This window comes from Engystomops pustulosus, chromosome 5 (assembly GCF_040894005.1).
Source record: "Engystomops pustulosus chromosome 5, aEngPut4.maternal, whole genome shotgun sequence".
NCBI classification, from domain to species: domain Eukaryota; kingdom Metazoa; phylum Chordata; class Amphibia; order Anura; family Leptodactylidae; genus Engystomops; species Engystomops pustulosus.
Genome location: NC_092415.1, coordinates 125,871,162 through 125,892,940, shown reverse-complemented (window position 1 = coordinate 125,892,940; position 21,779 = coordinate 125,871,162). Strand labels below are relative to the sequence as shown.

General features: G+C 47.3%; 1 protein-coding gene across 4 annotated transcripts in view; it reads left to right on the top strand.

Moving 5' to 3' along the window:
- The first annotated feature begins 20,270 nt into the window (after window positions 1–20,270).
- Window positions 20,271–21,779, top strand: part of C5H18orf21 (chromosome 5 C18orf21 homolog) — a 47,874-nt gene continuing 46,365 nt past the window's right edge. The window contains exon 1 of one of the 4 annotated variants that reach the window (XM_072152979.1): window positions 20,271–20,616. Coding sequence is in view for 3 of the 4 variants with exons in the window: in XM_072152978.1 (XP_072009079.1) it covers window positions 20,543–20,616 (74 nt within the window). In the remaining variant the exon portion in view is untranslated. The remainder of the gene's footprint in view (window positions 20,617–21,779) is intronic. The other 3 variants (XM_072152978.1, XM_072152976.1, XM_072152977.1) reach the window with 3 other exon arrangements.

Below are 21,779 nucleotides of genomic sequence, written 5' to 3'. Positions count from 1 at the left end.
ACCAATGGTGGAGAAAAAGCTAATTAAAAACATAATTGTTCGGTACAAAATGTGGCAATAATCAATCCAGGTGCGTATATTGCTATAATAAATTATTGTTCAATCAATTTTATTTATCATAACCATAAGCAGTAATGACAATTATTTTACATAGAAGTGGAAAGGAGACATAAACTAGACAAAAAGAATAAGAGCTTGTGGTTTCTTATTTGGTTGTTAGGAAAATGATCGTTTCCAATATTAGTTCACGTGGTGAGAAAGACCTCATGAGTCCTGCGGGATGTCTGCTTGGGGCAGAGCATGGCGAGACAGGCCAATGTCAAAGTCCGTATGAACGAAGAGCTGACAATTCTTACTCCTCGTGAAGGGCGCTTCGGGTCTCTGCTGGGGTTGATATTATGTCCCCCAAGGGAAGTCAGTGCTCGTGTGTATTGATCGGTCATGGACATTTTAGGCGTGGGAGCCCACAGCAGCTCATATTTACATACAGAAGGAAGTAATGGAGGGGGTACATTCATACATTCATTCAAAGTAGAGAACAGGATTGAGGCAGAGGAGAAGGGAGGCGGGGAAACAAGAGGGAACGAGAGGCGAGTTGTAGCACTTAAGGAGCACATGTACAGGGTTGAACTGAGGATGGCTAGCAATAGAGGGCATTAGGGGAGGACGTTCCAAGTCGCTCTAGCCTTGGGTTTGGGCCAAAATATCTCTGTATCCCTGGGATTCCCGGAAGGTCAGCCAAGGTTGCCAAAGCTTTAGGAATTTTTCCGAAGAACCCGAGGTGTCTGCCACCATCTCCTCCATTCTAAAGAGGTGTTGTAGTTCTTGGGCCCAATCTGAGACTGAAGGAGACACGGATGAACGCCACCTCCTAGAGATGACCGTTCAGGCTGCTATGAGCGAGAATCTTAACAAGTTATTTTTTTGTTTTTTTACGGACCCAGGTAGAATGGAAAGGAGGGCCACCTCTGGGGTCAAAGTGACTACGTTACCTGTGAGGTCACTTGTAGTTTTACGTACTTGTTCCCAAAAAGGAGAAATTCTACGGCATGACCACCATATATGTAGGAAGTCACCCCTGTCCAGTCCACATCTCCAGCATGTGTCTGGGGTTGAGGGGTATATAGAATGTAGGAAGGCAGGAACTCTGTACCACCTGGACAGGATCTTGTAATTTCTTTCTTGAGCGGAGCATGCTACCGACAGTTTGTGGGTATACAAAAATGATTTTTCCCAACCTTCAGGGGAGATAGAGACTCCCAGATCTCTTTCCCAGTTTGTCACATATGGTAGGGTTGAAGTGTCGGACTCTTTTATCAGGACAGCGTATATTTGGGATATGCAATGTTCCGGAGGGGATGCTGAACGGAAGAAGTCCTCAAAGGGCTTGAGAGGGGCATTGAAAGCTGCTGCGTTACCTGGTTGTCTAAGGAAAGAGCCTAGTTGAGCACTCTCGAGCCATGGGATGTTCGCCGAAGCAGACAGGTCTGCTAGTTCATTATATGTCGGGATTGGGTCCTCACCCACTATATTGTACATACATATGTCCTCATGTGCAGAGTGTCCTAGGAAGTTAAGTCTGTAGAGGGCCGGAGGGAAATCCGGGTTTCTGAATAAGGGTGTGAGTGGGCTAAAAGCCCTGGATAATATCGAGCGTTGAGTGAGGGAACCCCAGAGTTTTAAGGTTTGGGCCAAGAATAAAGTAAGGGGTTCTATTTCAACATTCTGGGAGGAAACCCAGGGCAGCAGTTTGATAGGTATCGTTGAGCTGTATTGCTCCAGGTAGACCCACTGTTTGGAGGCTATGTGATAGTGCCAATCTATCAAACGTGTTAGGATGGATGCCTGGTGGTATAGCTTAAAGTCTGGGAGCCCCATGCCACCAGCAGACTTGGGGCGTATCAAGTATCTCCAACCGATCCGAGGCCGGGAAGCGCCCCAAATAAAGCGCAGTAGCGCTGTTCTGATTGACTTGAAGAATGTGGCAGGGGGGACTAGTGGGACTCCTTGAAATAAGTAGAGAAAGCGGGGCAATATGTCCATCTTAATGGCGTTGATCCGGCCGAACCAGGAAAGGTTCTTCCTGTCATAAGCCGCTAGGTCTTTCATGGTACGCTCCAGCAGATGTAAATAATTGAGGCTATACAATTTGGTTAGGTCTGAAGGAACCCGGATCCCTAAATACTTGATGGAAGAAGGGCACCATCGGAAGGGAAAGTGTTCCTTAATGGATTGGACCTCGTCACCCGGGAGGGAGACGTTCAGAGCCTCGGATTTGTTGTAATTAATTTTAAAGTTACTTAATTGACTATAGGTCTCGAATTCCTTGAGGAGAGAGGGGAGGGAGATTCTGGGCTGGGAGATGTATAGCAGCAAATCATCTGCGAAGAGGGCCATTTTGTAGTGTCTGTGGCCTATCTGGACGCCATGGATGCTGGGAGTATTCCTGATAGCAATTGCCAGGTGTTCCATCACTATTACATAAAGAAGGGGAGAAAGCGGGCACCCTTGGCGTGTACCATTGTTTATTTGAATGGGGCTGGAGAAAACTCCATTAGCCCTAACTCTGGCCGTCGGGTGGTCATATAAGGCCATGACTCTCCCGAGGAATTTAGGTCCTATACCAAGCTGGTATAGGGCAGCCGACATAAAGCCCCAGTGGACCCTGTCAAACGCCTTTTCGGCGTCAATGGACAAAAGGCCTAAGGGAGTAGATCTTTTCCTAGCGTGATCCATCAGGAGGAAGGTTTTGGTTAAATTGTCCCTAGCTTCCCTGCCTCTAATAAAACCCACTTGATCTGTGTGTATAACTTTCGGGAGGTGTGGGGCCAAGCGTTCAGCTAGGATTTTAGAGTATAGCTTCAAATCAATGTTTAATACAGAAATGGGCCTATAGCTCGCTGGTAGTAGAGGGTCCTTATCTGGCTTCAGAATTACGCTAATATTAGCCTCCAGGGATTGGGGATGGAATGCAGCCGCTTGGGAGATAGAGTTAAACACTCTCGTTAGGAACGGGGAAATGGAACTCCGAAAATATTTATAGAAAGCAGTCGAAAAGCCGTCAGGGCCCGGGCTCTTCCCTGCTGGGGAGTTTTTAATTGCCTCGCTAACCTCTTCCTCACTAAAATCGGTCTCTAGAGTCTCGGTCACCTCACTGTCGAGTTGGGGCAGGGCCGTGTCCTTTACATATTTCTCAATTCGTCTTGTCAGGGACACCGATTCCAGATCAGTAGTCTGGCCTTTTAAGTTGTAAAGTCAGGAATAGTATGAGCCTAATTCGGCACTAATATCAATCGGGTTGTGCATGATGACGTCAGATTTGATGCGTGGGATGTGCATCACCCCTGATCTTGGGTGAAGAAGGCGAGCTAGTGACTGGCCACACTTATTAGAGTGCTCGTATAAGCGACCCTTAAACCGTGTGAGTTGGTGCGTCGATTTCCGATCTAAAAGGCCCCGAATCTCGTCTCTAACCACCAACAGGTCTGTCAGTACTTCTGGAGTCTGTTTGGTTTTGTGACGAGATTCAAGAGTTTGTAGGCGCTGTAACAAAGAATTGAGTTTGGCCGTAATTTTCCTTCTTTAACCGGACCCCATGATCAGTAAAACGGCTACGTAGTTCACATTTTAGCGCCTCCCATTTTAGGGGTAGGGATTCGGGTCTTAGGGGATCGTGTGAAGGAGTCTATAGTCTGGCTAATTTCCTGTACACAAAGGGCGTCCTTGAGCAAGTGGTCATTAAGGCGCCAAGTCCACGGCCTTCTAGAAATTGAAGGGATGGTCACGCGCAGGTATATCGGGGCATGGTCTGAAAGGACAATGTTTCCAATAGTCGCCACTGGTTCCCAAGTTAGGACTCTATGCTGAATTAGGAAATAGTCAATACGGCTGCAGGAGTCATGGGCCGGGGAGTAGTACGTATAGTCCCTGTCTGTGGGTTGAGAATCCTCCAGACGTCAACCAACTGAAGATTGTGCTGGTCCCTTTTTGTGCAGGTCCCTCCTAGCAGAGGCATGCGTCTTACCAGATGAGGTGTCCCAAGCTACATCGAGAGGGAAATTGAAATCTCCACCCAAAATCAGCATCCCCTCCATGAACCCTGCAAGCTCAGAAAGAATCCTCCGACAGCTAGAGATCGGGTCACGGTTGGGTAAATACAAGTTTGCAAATGTGAACAACTGGTCAAAGATCTTTATCTTTACGAATGCATACCTGCCGCCTTCATCCAACCGCTCGCCCAGGACGACGTGTGGGAGGGATTTGTGGACTGCGATCGAGACCCCTTTTGAGCGAGAAGTCGGGTTGGTGCTGTGGAACCAAGACGTAAAGTAACGGTCCTTGATCACTGGGAGGTGGCCTGTTTTGAAGTGAGTCTCCTGTAAAAAGAGAATCTTAACTCCCTGTCTGTGCATGCCGTACAACACCTGGGATCTTTTTTGGCGGGTGTGTAGGCCCCTTGCATTCAGTGAGCCCAATTTCAGAGATTCCATGGTAAGGCAATACGCTAAGCCTGGGGCAGGTTCCCCCTCTGGGTGAAGGGGGGGGGGGTTACAGGTGGGAGTGTAAGGAGAGGATTAGGAAAAAGAAAAAAGGGGGGGGGGACAAATACTCACTCACTCACGCCAAGGGCGGGAAAACAAAAGAAGCTGAATGAGGGGGGAAGGGATGTTAGGGGGAATGAAAGGAAAGATGGAAGGAAGAAACAAGAACAAGAACAACTCGGGGTTTCAACCCCGAAACTAAAGAGGTCGTTTTAAGTATGTATACAGGCCAGCCGTATACACTAACCCACACGGGAAATAACCTAACCAAGGAGGGAGCCTACTAAGTGGTGAAAACTGAAAAAGAACGTCAACAGGAAAAACCCAGCACTATGGAAAAAACACTTTGTGGTGTGGCTATGTTTGATAGGTGAGGAAGAACGGTCCACACATGGAAAAGGATACAAAACCGTCGTAGTTGAATGAAGAACAACCAATTTAGCCTTGTTCTTCCGCTTGAGGTGCTCCTTGGTGGCGCCGTCTTCTGCGTGGACCCCCTTGGCCATTACCAGCCACTCTCCCTGGAGGATGTTGTGGGCGAGGGGGGCGCCCCCGATCTCTGGGGATCGGCAGGACCGGCCAATCTGTGAGATTTGGAGGTGGGATGTTTAGGGCGGCTGCCACAGGTTTGACGTCCACGGGATGTCTAATGAAGTATGCGATGCCAGCTTGACGGATTTGGAGACGGAAGGGGAATACCCAGGCATAAGGTATATTTCTTTGGCGGAGTTGATCCAGAAATGGGCGTAGAGCCTTCCGTTTGAGGAGAGTCATTCTCGATAAATCTGGGAGAAGTTGTAGCAAAGCGCCTTGGAAAACAATCCGTTCCCTGGTTCTGGCTTTGTTCATAATGGCCTCTTTTTAACTGCTAACGGTGAACTCGGCAGATAACATCTTGGGGAGGACCATTTGCTTCCGGTCGAGCTTGAAGGGCTCTGTGCGCCCTATCTAATTCCAGCGCAGTATCTTCAGGAACTTCAAGGATAGAGTTTAAAATCGTTTGGAGGACAGTGTGCAGGTTAGCAGACTCAACCGATTCTGGGAGGCCTCGAATACGGATATTGTTCCTTCTGCCTCTATTTTCTGCATCATCAAATTGATCCGTTAGGTATTGGAGTTGTAGAGAGTGTTCAGCTAGAGTGGCAGAATGTGATTCCAGTTGTTCTCGCACCGTATTCTGAGCAGCCTCTGTAGCTTCTGTCCTTGCCTGAAGTTGTTGGACCTCTTCTCTTAGTACAGTAATCTCAGCACTATAGGAGTGTTCCAACCTTGACACATAGCATTCCATATCTTCCTTGGTGGGCATGGCTTTCAAGTGTGTTTTGAAATTACGTAACTCTGACAGGCCTTCTATGAGCTGAGTAAACAAGGAGTTCTGATGCACGTCAGATGTTGGAGACATGTGTGCTTGGAATGGAGAAGAAGTGCTTTCTTGACTAAGTTCAGAGGGCTGAGGAGAGGACATTACGGCAGGGGATTGAGTTGCCAGGAACCTGTGTGGAAAGAGTGCTGGTGAATTAAGCTGCAGAGCTGTAGGCGGGATCTCCCACTGGTGCGAGGCCCTGGATGACTGGCTCAGGAGGTATGGCTCACGCTGGTGTATGGAAGGAGTATTTGGCGGGAGGGCCTCCGGGTCCAAGCATGGAAGGGACAGGTTTATGGCGCCACTGTTGGGGCGTATTGCAGGTGCTGGCTGGTAAGGAGTAGCCGGAGCACTGTGACCAGGTGGGCTGGGTTGCCCAGTTCTGCCTGGGGACCTGGTCTCCTCTTGTTCCCCAGTATAGGGATGAGAGGCTGGGGTCTGGAGTAAGGGGTGTGAGCAATGGCCCCATTCAGAAGGGGGGAGGTGCACCTCCGCCTCCACTGTCTTCTGGCGTGTAAGAGGACATGCCGGGGTAGGAGGATCTTTGGGAAAGGAGGCTGAACGGGGCATTCCGCTGAGCGCCTCAGAGAAGCTGAGGCACCCGCTTGGCCGCCAGGCACATCTTCTGTCCCTACCGCACGTGGCTGTTTAGGGGTCTCCAGGGAATCTGCCACTATCACTGACCTGGGTTTTCCCTCCGCCGGGAGCCGCTCGGCTGTCGTGGCTTCTCCTTCCTGCGGCGATCCGGGAGCCACGTGTGCCGCGGCCATGACAGATCGGGAGTCCGTCGGCACCACACGCGGAGAGGCATTGCAGGCTGAAGGCTGCGCCAATGGATTCTCCTGCGGGCTGCCTTGTATTCCACCCGGGCCGTGCGGAGAAGTTTCACCGCAAACTGGAGGTACGTCCGGGGGGCCTGGGGACTGGTGTGGAGCCTGGAGAGGAGGTCTGTGTCGCGATCCTGGAGGGGCCATTGCTGTGGTGGCTCGTGTTGTCGCGGGCCGGGGCTGTAGGTAGCGGACGATACCTTTGGGTGAGACCCGAATTGTGGGGACCGCTGGTGTCTTGGAGACCTTCCTCTTCTTAGGACCCATGTGTGGGTACAATTTGGGGTGCTGGGTCGGCTTATAGCTACTGGGGGCCTAGGAAAGAGACGGAGCTAATGTGCCCAGCGTCCGTTTGCCTCCATGGCCAAGCGCCTCCCTGCTATAATACATTATTAATATAAACACCTACTAAGTGTGTGTAAATAATCAAATACCAAAAATGGTTAACAAAATTCAATATGCTTTATTAAATGATCAAAAAGCTTCCCGTAGGGATAAAATATGGAAACACAAGGACAACAACAGACTAATATACAATGCACAAGACCCTGATATATAAAAACATAATAGAAAGTGGTATTATCACTGACGGTACATCAGTACTGTCTACAAGGACCTAGTCCGTCCAAACAAATTGCATCACAGTACATAGTCTCCTAATAGAGGATATATCCTACATGCCTCATTGGTCTGAGGAACAAACAGGGAAAAAGATTTTTTTATATAGGTATCAATAGATAAACCACTAATGTGAGATATACAGACCACGGTGATGTGCAGGGACCCCGACACGTGTTTCGCCTTCAAGGCTTCTTCTGGGGGAGTGCCACATACACAGTGTTACACTAATTTATTCATAGACCAGCCTATCACATACCTGGACATAATTAACCTTAAATCACCCAAACCTGGGAGAGCTAGCGTTCACTCTTGTTTCCACTGGCCGGATTCCGGTCATGTGGCATGCTGCATCGCGAGATCTCGCTGGTGCCAGCATATTTCCTATGTGCTATCTCTCACGAGATCCCGGAAGTGTGTGACATATTGCGAGATCTCGCTCGTGATCCCACTCGCTAGCCGCAATGTCTATCTTCAGGTAGCGTTTTGTGGTTGTCATGACTACCTGCTTATACAGTGTTATAAAGTGCTTGTGCTAAGAGTCTCAGTGTGCCTAGAATGAGGCAGATAAAACATCCGGAAGGTGAGTCAATATTATAAATAAATCGTATCTAAGTCGTACAAGTTAAAACAGTTAAAACTAAGTGACAATTTATACAGAATACATAGTTAATAAAGTGCATCATATCAATAATAATTAAAAAAAAAAGACTGATGAGCATTTAGTCATAAATACATACAATATGTGAGAAGTGCTAAAAAAATATATTTTGTGATGGTGACATGCAGTGCAAAAACCCCGTGCTGTGAATAATCGTGAAAATCAGAGTGATAAAAGCAAGATAAGTGCAATATGAAAAATAGATAGCGAATCCTTAGATGGCTAGCCACATGAGTAATAGAATATGCTGCGTGGGTAAAAGGTAAGTATGTATAAGGTCTTCCTTTTTCTTTTCAAGAACGTCCATGGATCTCCTATAGTAGATGGGCCGATCTATACACAATAAAACTGAAGAGAAACAAAACAAAGACAAAAAGATGACAAAAATATTAGTAAACAAAGATTAAAAAAATGTCAGGTTAAAAGTTCCTAAAACTATAGGATTTATATGGCACAAAGAACCAAATATCTTAAGATCAAGGGTATACACAATCACAGGAACGACACAAAGCTCAGACTTTCATTGAGGCCATTGGGAGAAATAGTATCTAATTCATGAAGCCTCAATGACAGATGTGCCGTCAGTGATAATACCACTTTCTATTATGTTTTTTTATATCCGGGTCTTGTGCATTGTATATTGCATTCTGTTGTTGTCCTTGTGTTTCCATATTTTATCCCTACGGGAAGCTTTTTGATCATTTAATAAAGCATATTGAATTTTGTTAACCATTTTTGGTATTTGATTATTTACACACACTTAGTAGGTGTTTATGTTTAAGGAAGGGAGGTGGTTTGTTTTGCCCTAACAACCACCTCCACATATTGTTTGGTGTATTTATAATACATTATTAGTAATCAAGTGATCGTCCGTGAATCAAGATTGTCCAAAGCCAGAGCGAGACATAATATATATCCTGGGATAAAATGGGAAAGAGAAGAGGGGGATCCATGTTCCTCCTAAGTCTTCTCAAGGGTCAGTTCCGAAGTAAAAGAGGCCCATTAAGAAAAAGATTCATTGCTTGGAGATATCTTGAGGATTATCCGGCAACTTTGGTTTTTATAGCTGAGATAGATGGTGTCACAAATTGGAGGTAATGTAAGGGCCACCCAAGGTTGCAGAAAATTCGTGGTAGGTAAGTTGTTATACTGCTCCAATGGTATTAGTAGCAATACTCAATTTTTTGTGATCCAATTTAATTTATACTTACCACAACAGTGCTTCGTGTATTTATTAGTCCAAAGAAATTTGTGTTGGGTACTAAATATGGATTAATTAAAGGAATCAGTCCAAGGTGATGTAGTCGCATCGCGTGTCACCATAGTCCTTAGAATAAAGGCTCTTTTCAAGGTGTTGAGAACTAGTGAGAGGGGACCTGAAGGGTCCGGTACCTAAAAGGGGGCAGTGGCCTTCCATCAATAATAAAATGTCTGCGGCAGCCTCCCCACCATTAATTAAATGTCTGCAGCAGAGCATCCCAATGCAATGCCCCCAGCAGTTCTCCCCCAATGCAGCGGCCTCCCTTCACTAATAACATATCCAGCAACAGCCAGCCTCATTAATAAAATGTTCCAGCAGCATCCTTCCTTCACTAATAAAATGTCCAACAGCGGCCTCCCTTAACCAATAAAATGTTCCAGCAGCGGCCTCCCTTCACTTATAACATGTCCCAGTAGCCGCCTCCATCATTAATAACATGTCCAGCAGCGCCCTCCCCTCACTAATAACATGTACAACAGTCGCCTCTCCTCACTAACGACAAGTCCCAGAAGCGGCCTCCCTTCACTAATAACATGTCCGTCAGCGGCCTCCTTCACTAATAACATGTCCAGCAGCGGCTTCCCTTCACTAACAACATGTCCCAGAAGCGGCCTCCCTTCACTAATAACATGTCCAGTAGCAACCTGAGCTCAATAATGACATGTCCCAGCAGTGCCTGCCTTCACTAATAACATGTCCCAGGAGCGGCCTTCCTTCACTAATAGTAGTGCCCCCCCAATAACTGTTCCCAACAGTGCTGCTCAGCATAAAATGTCCCTAGCAGTGCTCTCCCCATTGATGAATTGTCCACAGCATAGCCTCATAAAAAAAAATAAAGAAAACATTTACTCCAATGCTACTCTTTGCCCTGCAGCTCCGAATTCATCTCTCCTCAAATTTCCAGCAGGCACCCACTATGAGCCGTGTCAACGCATCAGGAGCGCCGGAGGTAAGAACCGGTTAATTTTTTTAAAGTTTCATATACCAGCGGAGTTCAGCCGCCGGACCGCGCCTGGGAATGGGTGTTCCGCAGCCTGGTTGTGGGCTGCACCCCAGCGTTTTGACCGCTGATGTATGAGATGTCCGTCTGAGTTATAGGATATAGGTCCCTCATATAGAAATGTCTACTTCCCATAAACCAGATGGACCTTTTCTATTTATCAAACAGTAAGAAGGTCCCATGTGGGTCCCTTCTGAGTTATGGGGTTTAGCCATCTTATATAGAAATGTCTATTTGCTATAACCCAAAAGGACCTTTTCCATCTAAAACAGTAAACTAAAACAGTTTTACACTTCTATTAAATAAGTCCTTATAGTGTCAGCAGACGATCATTCTTTGTGCAGAATGTAGCAGTTTTTCTTCTGTCATGTAGACATGTTGTCTTCCTTATAGTATAGCAATTTACAGTGAGGTTGAGCTGTCACTATTCCAGGCTGTACTGGACAGAGACAGATAGACCGGAACTGTCAGTTTTGAGATATTATTAATAAAGCCCCACTGAAGTGATCTAGTCTCTTGTCACTAAAATGGAGATGTCAGGATGAGGTCCTCCCTGTGGAATCAGTAATCTGATTGAGTAGGAAGTGATGCTGTCTGTTCTCTATGGGTCAAGCTAGGGTGTGTCTTTGTTTGGTAACTTTTTGTATTAATATTATTCCTCATTAGGGAATATTTTAGAATCTGAAGTGAGAAAAAAATAAATCCATTTTTTAAATATAACTTTATTCAACTTTTTTTTTTTCAATGTAGCACAATGGAACGTTCCACCTGATTCGGACTGAGCGTGGGATATAACATTCAAATTGTGTCGCAATCCAATGCACTTACATGCACCAGGAAGAAGGTGAACTCTATCAGACCTAAACGGGGAAGCAACACATGCAGTGCTACCACCGATCGCGAGTGTTACCGGTAAGTCTTTGCTGCAATATGCAGCAAAGACTTACCGGCTATGGAGAGGGCTCAGCCTGGTTCACGGCAGGCGGTCGTGAACCAGTTAATATTCAGCCCACCAGGCTCCATCAATTGACAGCCCACCAGGCTCCATTAATTGACAGCCCCTTAGGCTTCATTAATTAAGCATATATACAGCTCCAGGCTCCATCAATAAATAGACAAGGCTCCATTATTTAATTAAATACATATTATTAGTGGACAGAAAAAAAAGCGACGCTAAATTACCTAAAGGGTTGGATGCATGACCCGGTCTTTTCAACTCTTCTGGGGCTCAGGCCTCCACAGACACACATGCCCCGACCCGCACCTTCACCTCTAACCTACCCCCTCCCAGACACAGTGACATACCCCCAACTGCTATGCGAACATCTCCCTGCCACACAAGCTCCTCTAGCAGCCATATTTACGTCACCATCCCGCTCCAGAATCTGCACCGCAAACCTCTGTAACCCCTCATCGCACACCCAACTGCCATCTTCACCCCCCCCAACACACACTCAGCCGCCATCTTCACCTGCCCCCCGCCCCTACAGACACACATACCCCCGGTCACCATCTTCACGTCCCCCACCACAGACACACATAACCCTGGCTGCCATCCTCACCTGCCCCTCTCCTACAGACCAAACAACCCCCCCCCCCCCCCCGCAACAAACATCCCTCCGGCTGCCACCTTCAACTGCCCTTCCCCCTAGAGACATACATACCCCCCCCCCCCCACCAGGATGAAGACTGTATGCAAATGAATCTTAGGGGCTCCAGGTTCCATAAACACCTATGGAGCCCCTCAGGCTCATTTGCATGCAGTCTTTTATCCTGGTGGTAGATGCCCTTTAAAATGCAGAATCTTAAGATGTCAATATTAATATACAGTTGCTTCAGCTCCCCAAGCCCAGGATCAGACCATCTAGGGCAGTTCTGGCCAACCTATGGCATGGGTGCCAGAAATGGGAAATATGGGCACCCAGGCTGCCATCCCAGGACAGAGTTCTATAGACAGGACTCGAAAATTCCTGCAGTCCCAGACAACTTGAGATGCTGCTCCCAATGCTCTATTAAGGCGACACACCTTTGACTGATTGGAACTGCAGACCAGAACATCTTTTAAGGTCCCCTTGCTGGCCCCATGATTTTTCCTTTACAAAGCCACCCTGGAAAGAATGTACAACGATGTCAGAATTTGCCCTCCTGCTTTAAACTATATTGAATGTTCTGGAAGAACACGGAGCAATGAGTTAGGCCGGTGCCACACGCACTGCTTTGTCTGCGTTTGAAAACGCAAACAAAGTTGCGCCTACCGGGGCTGGCTGCGGCCCGATCGCATCGGCGTTTCTATGGAAACGTCTGCAATCGGGAACAAGCCGCCGGTGTTTTGCATTAAATTAGCGCAAAACACCAGCGGCTCATGCCCGATCCCAGGCGGTTCCATAGAAACACCGGTGCGATCGGGCCGCGGACCGCCCCGGTAGGCGCGGCTTTGTCTGCGTTTTCAAATGCGGACAAAGCGGTGCGTGTGGCACCAGCCTTACTGTTTAAATTGTCATGTTGGCACTTTATGGTAGATAAGTGGATTTGGTCGTAGTTTGGGCACCCAATCTCTAAAATGTTAGCCATCACTTATCTAGGGTTAACACCTTCGCGACCGAGGACAAACTATATATCCATACACAGCAGGCGACGGCTGTATAACTGCAGGTGCTGGCACCAATTGCAGCAGTTAACCTGTTAAGTGCCTCGGTTAAACCCAACCGTGGCACCTAACTTGCCTTTACATGGGAGCTGCCATCTTTGATGGCTGCTCGCCGCCCCCACCCTATGACGTCATCGGAGGGCGGCGATCGGTTGGCATGGCAGCCTACAGTCTCATTGAGACTCACAGGCTTGCCATGTGCAATGATCTCAAATATCCAACAGATGGCAGGCTATTAGAAATAATTGTAATATTGTTATATACTACAATATGGTAGTATTGCAGTATATAGTATTAGCAATCGGATCCTGCATGGTTAAATTACCCTGGAGTATTTGAAATAATGGTAAAAAAAAAAATGTAAAATTAAAAAATAGTAAAAAAAGTAAAAGTTTAAATCACCCCCCTTTCCCTAGAACACAAATAAAAGCAAACAGTAAGAATCAGAAACATGTTTGGTATCATCACGTCCCAAAATGTCCGATCTATTAAAATATAACAGAGATTTTTCCCGGCGTTTATAGTGGAAAATCGAAAGTGACACTTTTTTGCCATTTTGAAAAATATAAAAAATTCTATAAGTGATCAAAAGGCCGTAGTCCTCAAAATGATAGCATTAAAAACGTCAACAAAATTCGCAAAAAATGACACCGCCCACAGCTCCTTGCACTGAAGTATGAAAAAGTTATTAGTGCCAGAACACGGCAAAGTGAAGAATTTTTTTTTTGTGCAGAAGGTTTTAATTTTTTTTAATGTTTTTGTATGAAAACATTATAAAAGCTATACAAATTTGGTATCCTCGTGATTGTACCGAACCAAAGAACATTTGGGGAGCTCAGAGAAAACTGTAAAATCCAAGCCCACAAGAATATGGCGCAAATGCTTTTTTTCATCATTTTCACTGCATTCAGAATTTTTTTCCTCTTATTATCTCTCGAGGACCTTCCCTGGCCCCACGAATTTCTCTGTAAAGAGGAAGACTGGAAATTTTCCATCTTTCTACTGTGTCGCTCTCCTCAGGAGGCCAATATGATTGAAAATTGTAGAACAGGAAGCAATAAGTTACTGCTTTAATTTTTGGTTGGCACCTCGCGATAAATAAGGGGGGTTTTGGCCTGGAGTTTGGGCATTCGGCCACTAAAAGGTTCGCTATCACTGCCCTAGATGGTCAAAAAAATAGTGAAAAAAAATTATTTAAAAAAAAAAAATGTATAAATAAAAATACAGCGGTAAAAATCAAACATGTTAGGTATCACCGCATCCCAAAACGCTCGATCTATCAACTATAATAACAGTTATTGCCAGTGATGACCTCCATAGCGGAAAATGGGGCCCAAATGTCGAAATGCGACTTTTACATCATTTTACATGACATAAAAAATGTAAAAAAAAATGTAATAAAAAGTGATCAAAATGTCGCACAGTCCTCAAAATAATAGCAATCGGCTCATTTCGCAAAAAAATTACAAGTTTTTTTTTCTTTTTCGTAGATATTTAATTTTTGAAAATGTATGTGGTATCTCTGTGATCGTACCGAACCAAAGAATAAAGTAGAGGTGGTATTTGGAGCGCACGGTGAAAGTCGTAAAAACTGAGCCCACAAGAACGCACATGCGTTTTTTTTTTTATTTTTCCACATTTTAATTTTTTTTCCAGCTTCCCAATACACGACATATATAAATAATATCACAGAAAATAAGCCCTCACACAGTTCTGTACATGGAAAGATGGAAAAGTTATGGATTTTTGAAGGTGGAGAGCGACAAATTAGAGCAAAAACCCGGCGTCCTTAAAGGACACCTGTCGTCAGGTCTCTGTCACTATTTCTGTCACCACTACATGTTGGAGCAGCTCACGAGGATCTTATTACAGCCTTTATCTAGTCAACTCATACATTAATCATTGCAAACTCATATTTTATTTATTATGTAAATGAGGCTGGTCACATGGTCAGAGGCAGTGATGTCACCCCTGTTACCCCTCCCCTCATCTGTATGTGATGTATAGTAAAGCATTGCTGTATCTGCTGAAATGCTGCATCCTCCTAATACACAGACATCAGCTACACAATACCCGACATGTTCTGCTATAACATGGCTGCCTGGAGCTGTTGTATCTCTCCAATACACACACACACAGGCTGCAGGGGGCGCCAGCACCAGGAAGCACACCATTATACAGCCTCACATCATTATACAGGCTGTCAGTCAAGCACTGGGGGTGTTGCTGTGCCTCCGACTCATGAATAAGCCGGACAGCTTGAATATGCTAATGAGTCATTGGACATTTCACAGGTCATTTGCATAGATCTCTAGGACCCCATTGCTCAAGTTTACAGGCATTTAGGGACAATGAAGGGATAGAGGCAATGCTTTCTAATGGCAGTTTATGAATATATATTTAGTTTAGGGGGTTATTTTGCCTGGCAGGTTCTCTTTAACCGGTCTTTTCTTCACCTCTTCGGCTCAGGCCCCCACAGACACTAATACACCGTCACTGACTTACCCCCAGTCGCTATCTTGATATCTCCCTGTCTCATAAACTCCCCCAGCCGCCATATTTACCTCACCTTCCTGCTCTGGAAACTGCAACCCATACCTCTGTAACCCATACCTCCCAACCGTCCCGTTTTGGGCGGGACAGTCCCGTTTTTTAACCCTTGTCCCGCCTGCACGGACCGTTAAGTGAAAGTCCCGTTTTTTTTTGCGTTTTCACGGATTTTTCCGTTTTGTCCCGCCCCGAGTCCCGCCCCCCGAGTCCCGCCCCCCGAGTCCCGCCCCCGTCCTGCTCAGGATACAGAGAAGCCAGGGGGCGGGGTGCAGCGTCCTCCTCCTCTCCAGCTCCCGGGCTGTCTGCTGCAGAGCCGGCACCTCCCCCATCCCCTCCCCTGGGAGGCAGAGCCCTCCCTGTCCTCAGGCTGCCACTCGGCACATGGATGGATGGATGGAGCAGTGCAGAGTGTCATATTCTCTGCACTGGCCCTGCACAGCAGCCCCAGGGGATCAGCCTCCGTGCAGGCAGGAGCTCTCCAGCTCTGCTACATCAATAGCTCCCTGCCCCCACCTCCTCCTGCTCCTCACTGAAGTTCGTCTGATGAAGCAGAGCCGAGTGTGTGCAGCTGCTGCAGTGTGATAACAGGTACTCTACAGTGACTGCAGGCAGCAGCTAAAGGGTTAAACACTTCACTTTCCCCCATAGACCCCCCTGTCCCCATCCCTAATCCCCCCAGTGCCCTTCTATTCTGCTTTTATTGTACCATATACTTAACCCCTTAAGGACGCAGGGTTTTTCCTATCATTTCTCGCTCTCCAACTTCAAAAATCCATAACTTTTTCATGTTTCAGTGTACAGACCTGTGTGAGGGCTTATTTTGTGCGTAACAAATTTTACTTTCCCGTAATGTTATTTATTTTAGCATGCCGTGTACTGCGAAGCTGCAAAAAATTCCAAATGTGGAAATTTTTTTTAAAAAAACCGCACGTGTCACGTTCTTGTGGGCTCAGTTTTTTCGACTTTGACTGTGCACTCAAAATAACACCTCAGCTTTATTCTTTGGTTCGGTGCGATCGCGGTGATACCGGATTTATAGGTTTTATTGTGTTTTAATACATTTTCAAAAATTAAACGAATGTGTGCAAAAAAAAAAATAAAAAATTTTTGCCGTCTTCTGACGCTAATAACTTTTTCATATTTCGGTGCACGGAGCTGGGGGTGGGGTCATTTTTGGCGAAATGAGCCGACGTTTTCATTGCTACCATTTTGAGGTCTGTGCGACATTTTGATCATTTTTAATTTCATTTTTTATGTGATGTAAAAAGGTGTAAAAGTCGCATTTCGGACATTTGGGCGCCATTTCCCGCCTCGGAGGTCACCGCCGCCCGTAACCGTTTTTATATTTTGATAGATCGGGCATTTTGGGACGCGGCGATACCTAATATGTTTGATTTTTACTGTTTGTTATGTTTTATATCCGTTCTAGGGAAAGGGAGGTGATTAGAATTTTTAATATTTTATAAATTTTTTTTATTTTTAAAACCTGTTTTTTCTTTTTTTTCCACTATTTCTTAGACCCTCTAGGGTACATTAACCCTAGATGGTCAGATCGCTCCTACCATATACTGCAATACTTCTGGCTCATTGTAACGAATCTGCAGAAGCCATGTAGCCTCGTGTCAAAAGAAGACCCGAGGCTACCGCGGCAAACGATCGCCTCCCCCCGATGACGTTCGGGGGCACAGCGATTCTAAAAAAGACTTTGCCGGCGACAATGACCGACTGCGGTTATTAGCGGTGGGGGTTTTCTGCAACATGCAAAACCCCCCACCTTGTATGAAGAGGACTCAGCCCGTGAGCCCTCTTCATACACTCCTTATACTCTCTGCGTCGTAGAGCTACGGCGCAGAGCGTTAAGGGGTTAAAAGGGTTTTCCCACAAATACAAGTTAGGCCCTATCCATAGGACAGGGCTTAACCTGCTGATGTGTGGGGGTTTCAGTGATGTGACCCCCATAGATCATGAATACGAGGGGTCTGTTGGGGTCCACATAAGGTCCATGTCATCGCTCTATGACTGTAATGGAGCAGAATGGTCATACACGGTCGCCTGCTCCATTACTCTGACGGAACGATTTTTGCGTTTCCATATTTCACTCCCCACTTTCAAAAATCAATAACTTTTTTATTTTTCCACTTACAGAGCTGTGTGCGGCCTGTTTCTGCGTAACAAATTATACTTCCTAGTGACAGTATTAAATATTCCAGGCCCTGTACTGGGAAGCGGGAAGGAAAATATCAAATGTGGTTTTTATGGCTTTCACTGCGCGCTCCATAGGACCCCTCCCCCTTTACTGCGCTCCATAGGACCCCTCCCCTTTACTGCGCTCCATAGGACCCCTCCCCTTTACTGCGCTCCATAGGACCCCTCCCCTTTACTGCGCTCCATAGGACCCCTCCCCTTTACTGCGCTCCATAGGATCCCTCCCCTTTACTGCGACAACGAGCATGTCTCCCCCCCCTAGACAACAAGCATGTCCCCCCCCCTAGACAACGAGCATTTCCCCCCCTAGACAACGAGCATTTCCCCCTGATAGACAACGAGCATGTCTACCCCTGACCCCTAGACAACGAGCATGTCCCCCCCAAGACAACGAGCATGCCCCCCCCCTAGACAACGAGCATGTCCCCCCCCCAGACAACGAGCATTCCCCCCCCCCTAGACAACGAGCATGTCTCCCCCCGACTCCTAGACAACGAGCATGTCCCCCCCCCTAGACAACGAGCATGTCTACCCCTGACCCCTAGACAACGAGCATGTCCTCCCCTGTGGCTGCGTGCCCTTTTTTGTGTGTAGGTTTTTTTGATTTTTGTCTTCCAGGACCGTGCCTGCTGTGGACTGCTTCGGATTCGAAGGATTACGTCGATGACCGACATTTCTAACAAATAAAATGGTCAACGATGTGTGTCTGCGTTTTTTGTCCAATAAAATTTTCTGAAAACGGTGTGATTATTTATTTTTTTGCGACACTCTTCATAGTTTGCCGTAGTAGTGGTGCCGGCTAGGTGACGGTGCTCATTACTAAGGGCTGGCCTTAGTGTTTGCCTTAATTTTTTTGGCAAATTCACACTAACGCCCATACCATTACCCCGCTACCCACTGCCACCAGGGGTGCCGGGAAGAGCCGGGTACAAACCAGTACCTGACCGTCTATAGATGGTCAGGCAGTGGGGCGGCTGCAGGCTGTTATTGTTGTGCTGGAATAGCCCCCTAACAGTGGCCTATCCCAGCTCAGTAATGGCAGGCTGCTGCTGCTTTATTGTATCAGGCTGATTTGAACAATAGGGGCACCCCATGCCGTTTTTCCCCCCATTTTTTTGTAAAAATGGATGAAACAGCCTGGGTGCCCCCTTTAAAGGGGGAACCCCACGCATATTTTTGTCAAAAATTTGAAGAAAAAACGGCATGGGCTCCCCCTATTTTTCAAATCAGCCTGATACAAAAAAGCAGCAGCAGCCTGCCATTACTGAGCTGGGATAGGCCACTGTTAGGGGGCTATTCCAGCGCAACAATAACAGCCTGCAGCCGCCCCACTACCTGACCATCTATAGACGGTCAGGTACTGGTTTGTACCCGGCTCTTCCCGGCACCCCTGGTGGCGGTGGGTACCGGGGTAATGGTATGGGCGTTAGTGTGAATTTGCCAAAAAAATTAAGGCAAACACTAAGGCCAGCCCTTAGTAATGAGCACCGTCACCTAGCCGGCACCACTACTACGGCAAACTATGAAGAGTGTTGCAAAAAAATAAATAATCACACCGTTTTCAGAAAATTTTATTGAACAAAAAACGCAGACACACCCTCGTTGACCATTTTATTTGTTAGAAATGTCGGTCATGGATGTAATCCTTCGAATCCGAAGCAGTCCACAGCAGGCACGGTCCTGGAAGACAAAAATAACACAAACACACAAAAAGGGCACGCAGCCACAGGGGAGGACATGCTCGTTGTCTAGGGGGGGGACATGCTCGTTGTCTAGGGGGGGGGGCATGCTCGTTGTCTAGGGGGGGACATGCTCGTTGTCTAGGTGAGGGTACATTCTCGTTGTCTAGGTGGGGGTACATGCTCGTTGTCTAGGTGGGGGCATGCTCATTGTCTAGGAGGGGACATGCTCGTTGTCTAGGTGGGGGTACATGCTCGTTGTCTAGGGGGGGCATGCTCGTTGTCTAGGTGGGGGCATGCTCGTTGTCTAGGAGGGGACATGCTCGTTGTCTAGGGGGGGCATGCTCGTTGTCTAGGGGGGGCATGCTCGTTGTCTGGGGGGGACATGCTCGTTGTCTAGGGGGGGGGGGGGGCATGCTCGTTGTCTGGGGGCGGACATGCCCGTTGTCTGGGGGGGACATGCTCGTTGTCTGGGGCGGACATGCTCGTTGTCTGGGGGGGACATGCTCGTTGTCTAGGGGGGGACATGCTCGTTGTCTAGGGGGGGGCATGCTCGTTGTCTGGGGGCGGACATGCTCGTTGTCTAGGGGGGGACATGCTCGTTGTCTGGGGGGGGGGCATGCTCGTTGTCTAGGGGAGGACATGCTCATTGTCTGGGGGGGGCATGCTCGTTGTCTAGGGGAGGACATGCTCGTTGTCTAGGAGGGCATGCTCGTTGTCTGGGGGGGGACATGCTCGTTGTCTGGGGTGAGTGGAATATGCCCCCCAATTATATACATAAATATACATTGGTGCCAGTGGATGCGTTGAAGGTATGAGCAGTGGCGTGGCCAGGGGGTATGGTTAGGGGGCGTGGCTAGGGTGTGGCTTCTGTGGCTAAAAAAATTGCCGCTTCGCGCGCCGCCATTTTGTCCCTCTTTCTCCTCCACAAAAGTTGGGAGGTATGGTAACCCCTCATCACCCCTGCCGTGCCCGCTACTAAAAGGATCCAGTAACCGTCAATGGATAAAGTGAGGCTGCGTGTGCTCTGCAGAAGGATCTTCCGCCGTCAACGAGTCACGTGATTTCAGAATGTCACGTGGCTCTTTGACGTCAGTAGGTCCCTTTGAGTTATAGGATTTAGCCGCTGCCATTTTTTTTACAACTTCGTGAGGCCTTTGTTAAGAAATTACACGTACAGGCCGAACGTCATGGCCGAGAGCTACCTTAGGAAAGCGGCTGTAGCCATGAAAGATATATGTCCCGGACTGTCCCGTCATCTCATGTGAGTAATGACAGCTACGTAAGCGTTCCTTAGCGATTGATCCCTGTGTAATGAGAATGTTACGTGACGTTTACTAATCCCGCTTCTGGTCGGTTGATGTCTCGCTAAACGGTTCTCTACACACATGCGATGTCGCTGCCTATATGCGAGTTGGATGCTTTATTAAAGGGGTGTCCAACTTTATTAAAAGTCTACAGGTGGGGGATGTAGAAAAAAATAATTGTGTAGTTCTGCGGTGCTCCCGGTCTCCAGCGCCGCTGTCCTTTGAAACCCCATGCCCTTTTTGTGTAAAGGAAACCTTTCACATTTTACATATTAAAGGGATTTTCCCACGAAGGAAAGTTGGGCCCTATCCACTGGATGGGGCCTAACTTGCTGATCAGTGGGGGTCTAAGTGCCGAGTCCCCCGTAGATTGCGAAAATGAGGGTTCCGTTGGACCCCTTGTTGCTCCGTCAGACTAATGGAGCAGACAGCAGCCGCACATAACCGTTGTGCTCCACTAATCTCTATGGAGCTGACGGAAATTTATGAGCACCGCGCTCACTGATCTCCGTCAGCTTGATAGAGATTAATGGAGCAGAACGGTTATGTGCGGCTGCTGTCTGCTTCATTAGTCTGACGGAGCAACAAGGGGTCCAACGGACCTCGTTTTTGCAATTTGCAGGGGTCTTAGCACTGAAACCCACACTGAGCAGCAAGGTGGGCCCTATCCCATTTCCTTCGTGGAAAAATCCCTTTAAGGTAGATCTGGTGGTAGGTGCCTTTAATGTATGTAAGGATAGCCCTTTGTAGGGCTTTGTCCCCTTTATCTATTTTTTTTTTAATTGTGGCAATATGCTAATTTACCAAAGATGCTACTGGGGCATGGAGTAGCTGGAGCTGAGGCTTCATGGCGCAGCTACTGCCCTTCTAGTGGCCTCCTTGATCCTCCTACCCAGATATCCCTCGTCCGCAAACTTGGGGTTCTGCACAGTAGCTTTGGAGGCGAGACTGCGCAGCTGCTGACCTGCATTCTGCGCATGGGCAGAACTCCAGCTTTGTGGATGAGGGCGCACAGCTCCTCGGAGCTGTGCGCTAAAGATATGTGGGTAGGAGGATCAAGGAGGCTACTGGGGCATGGAGTAGCTGCGCCATGTAGCTTCAGCTTTGACTACTCTATGCC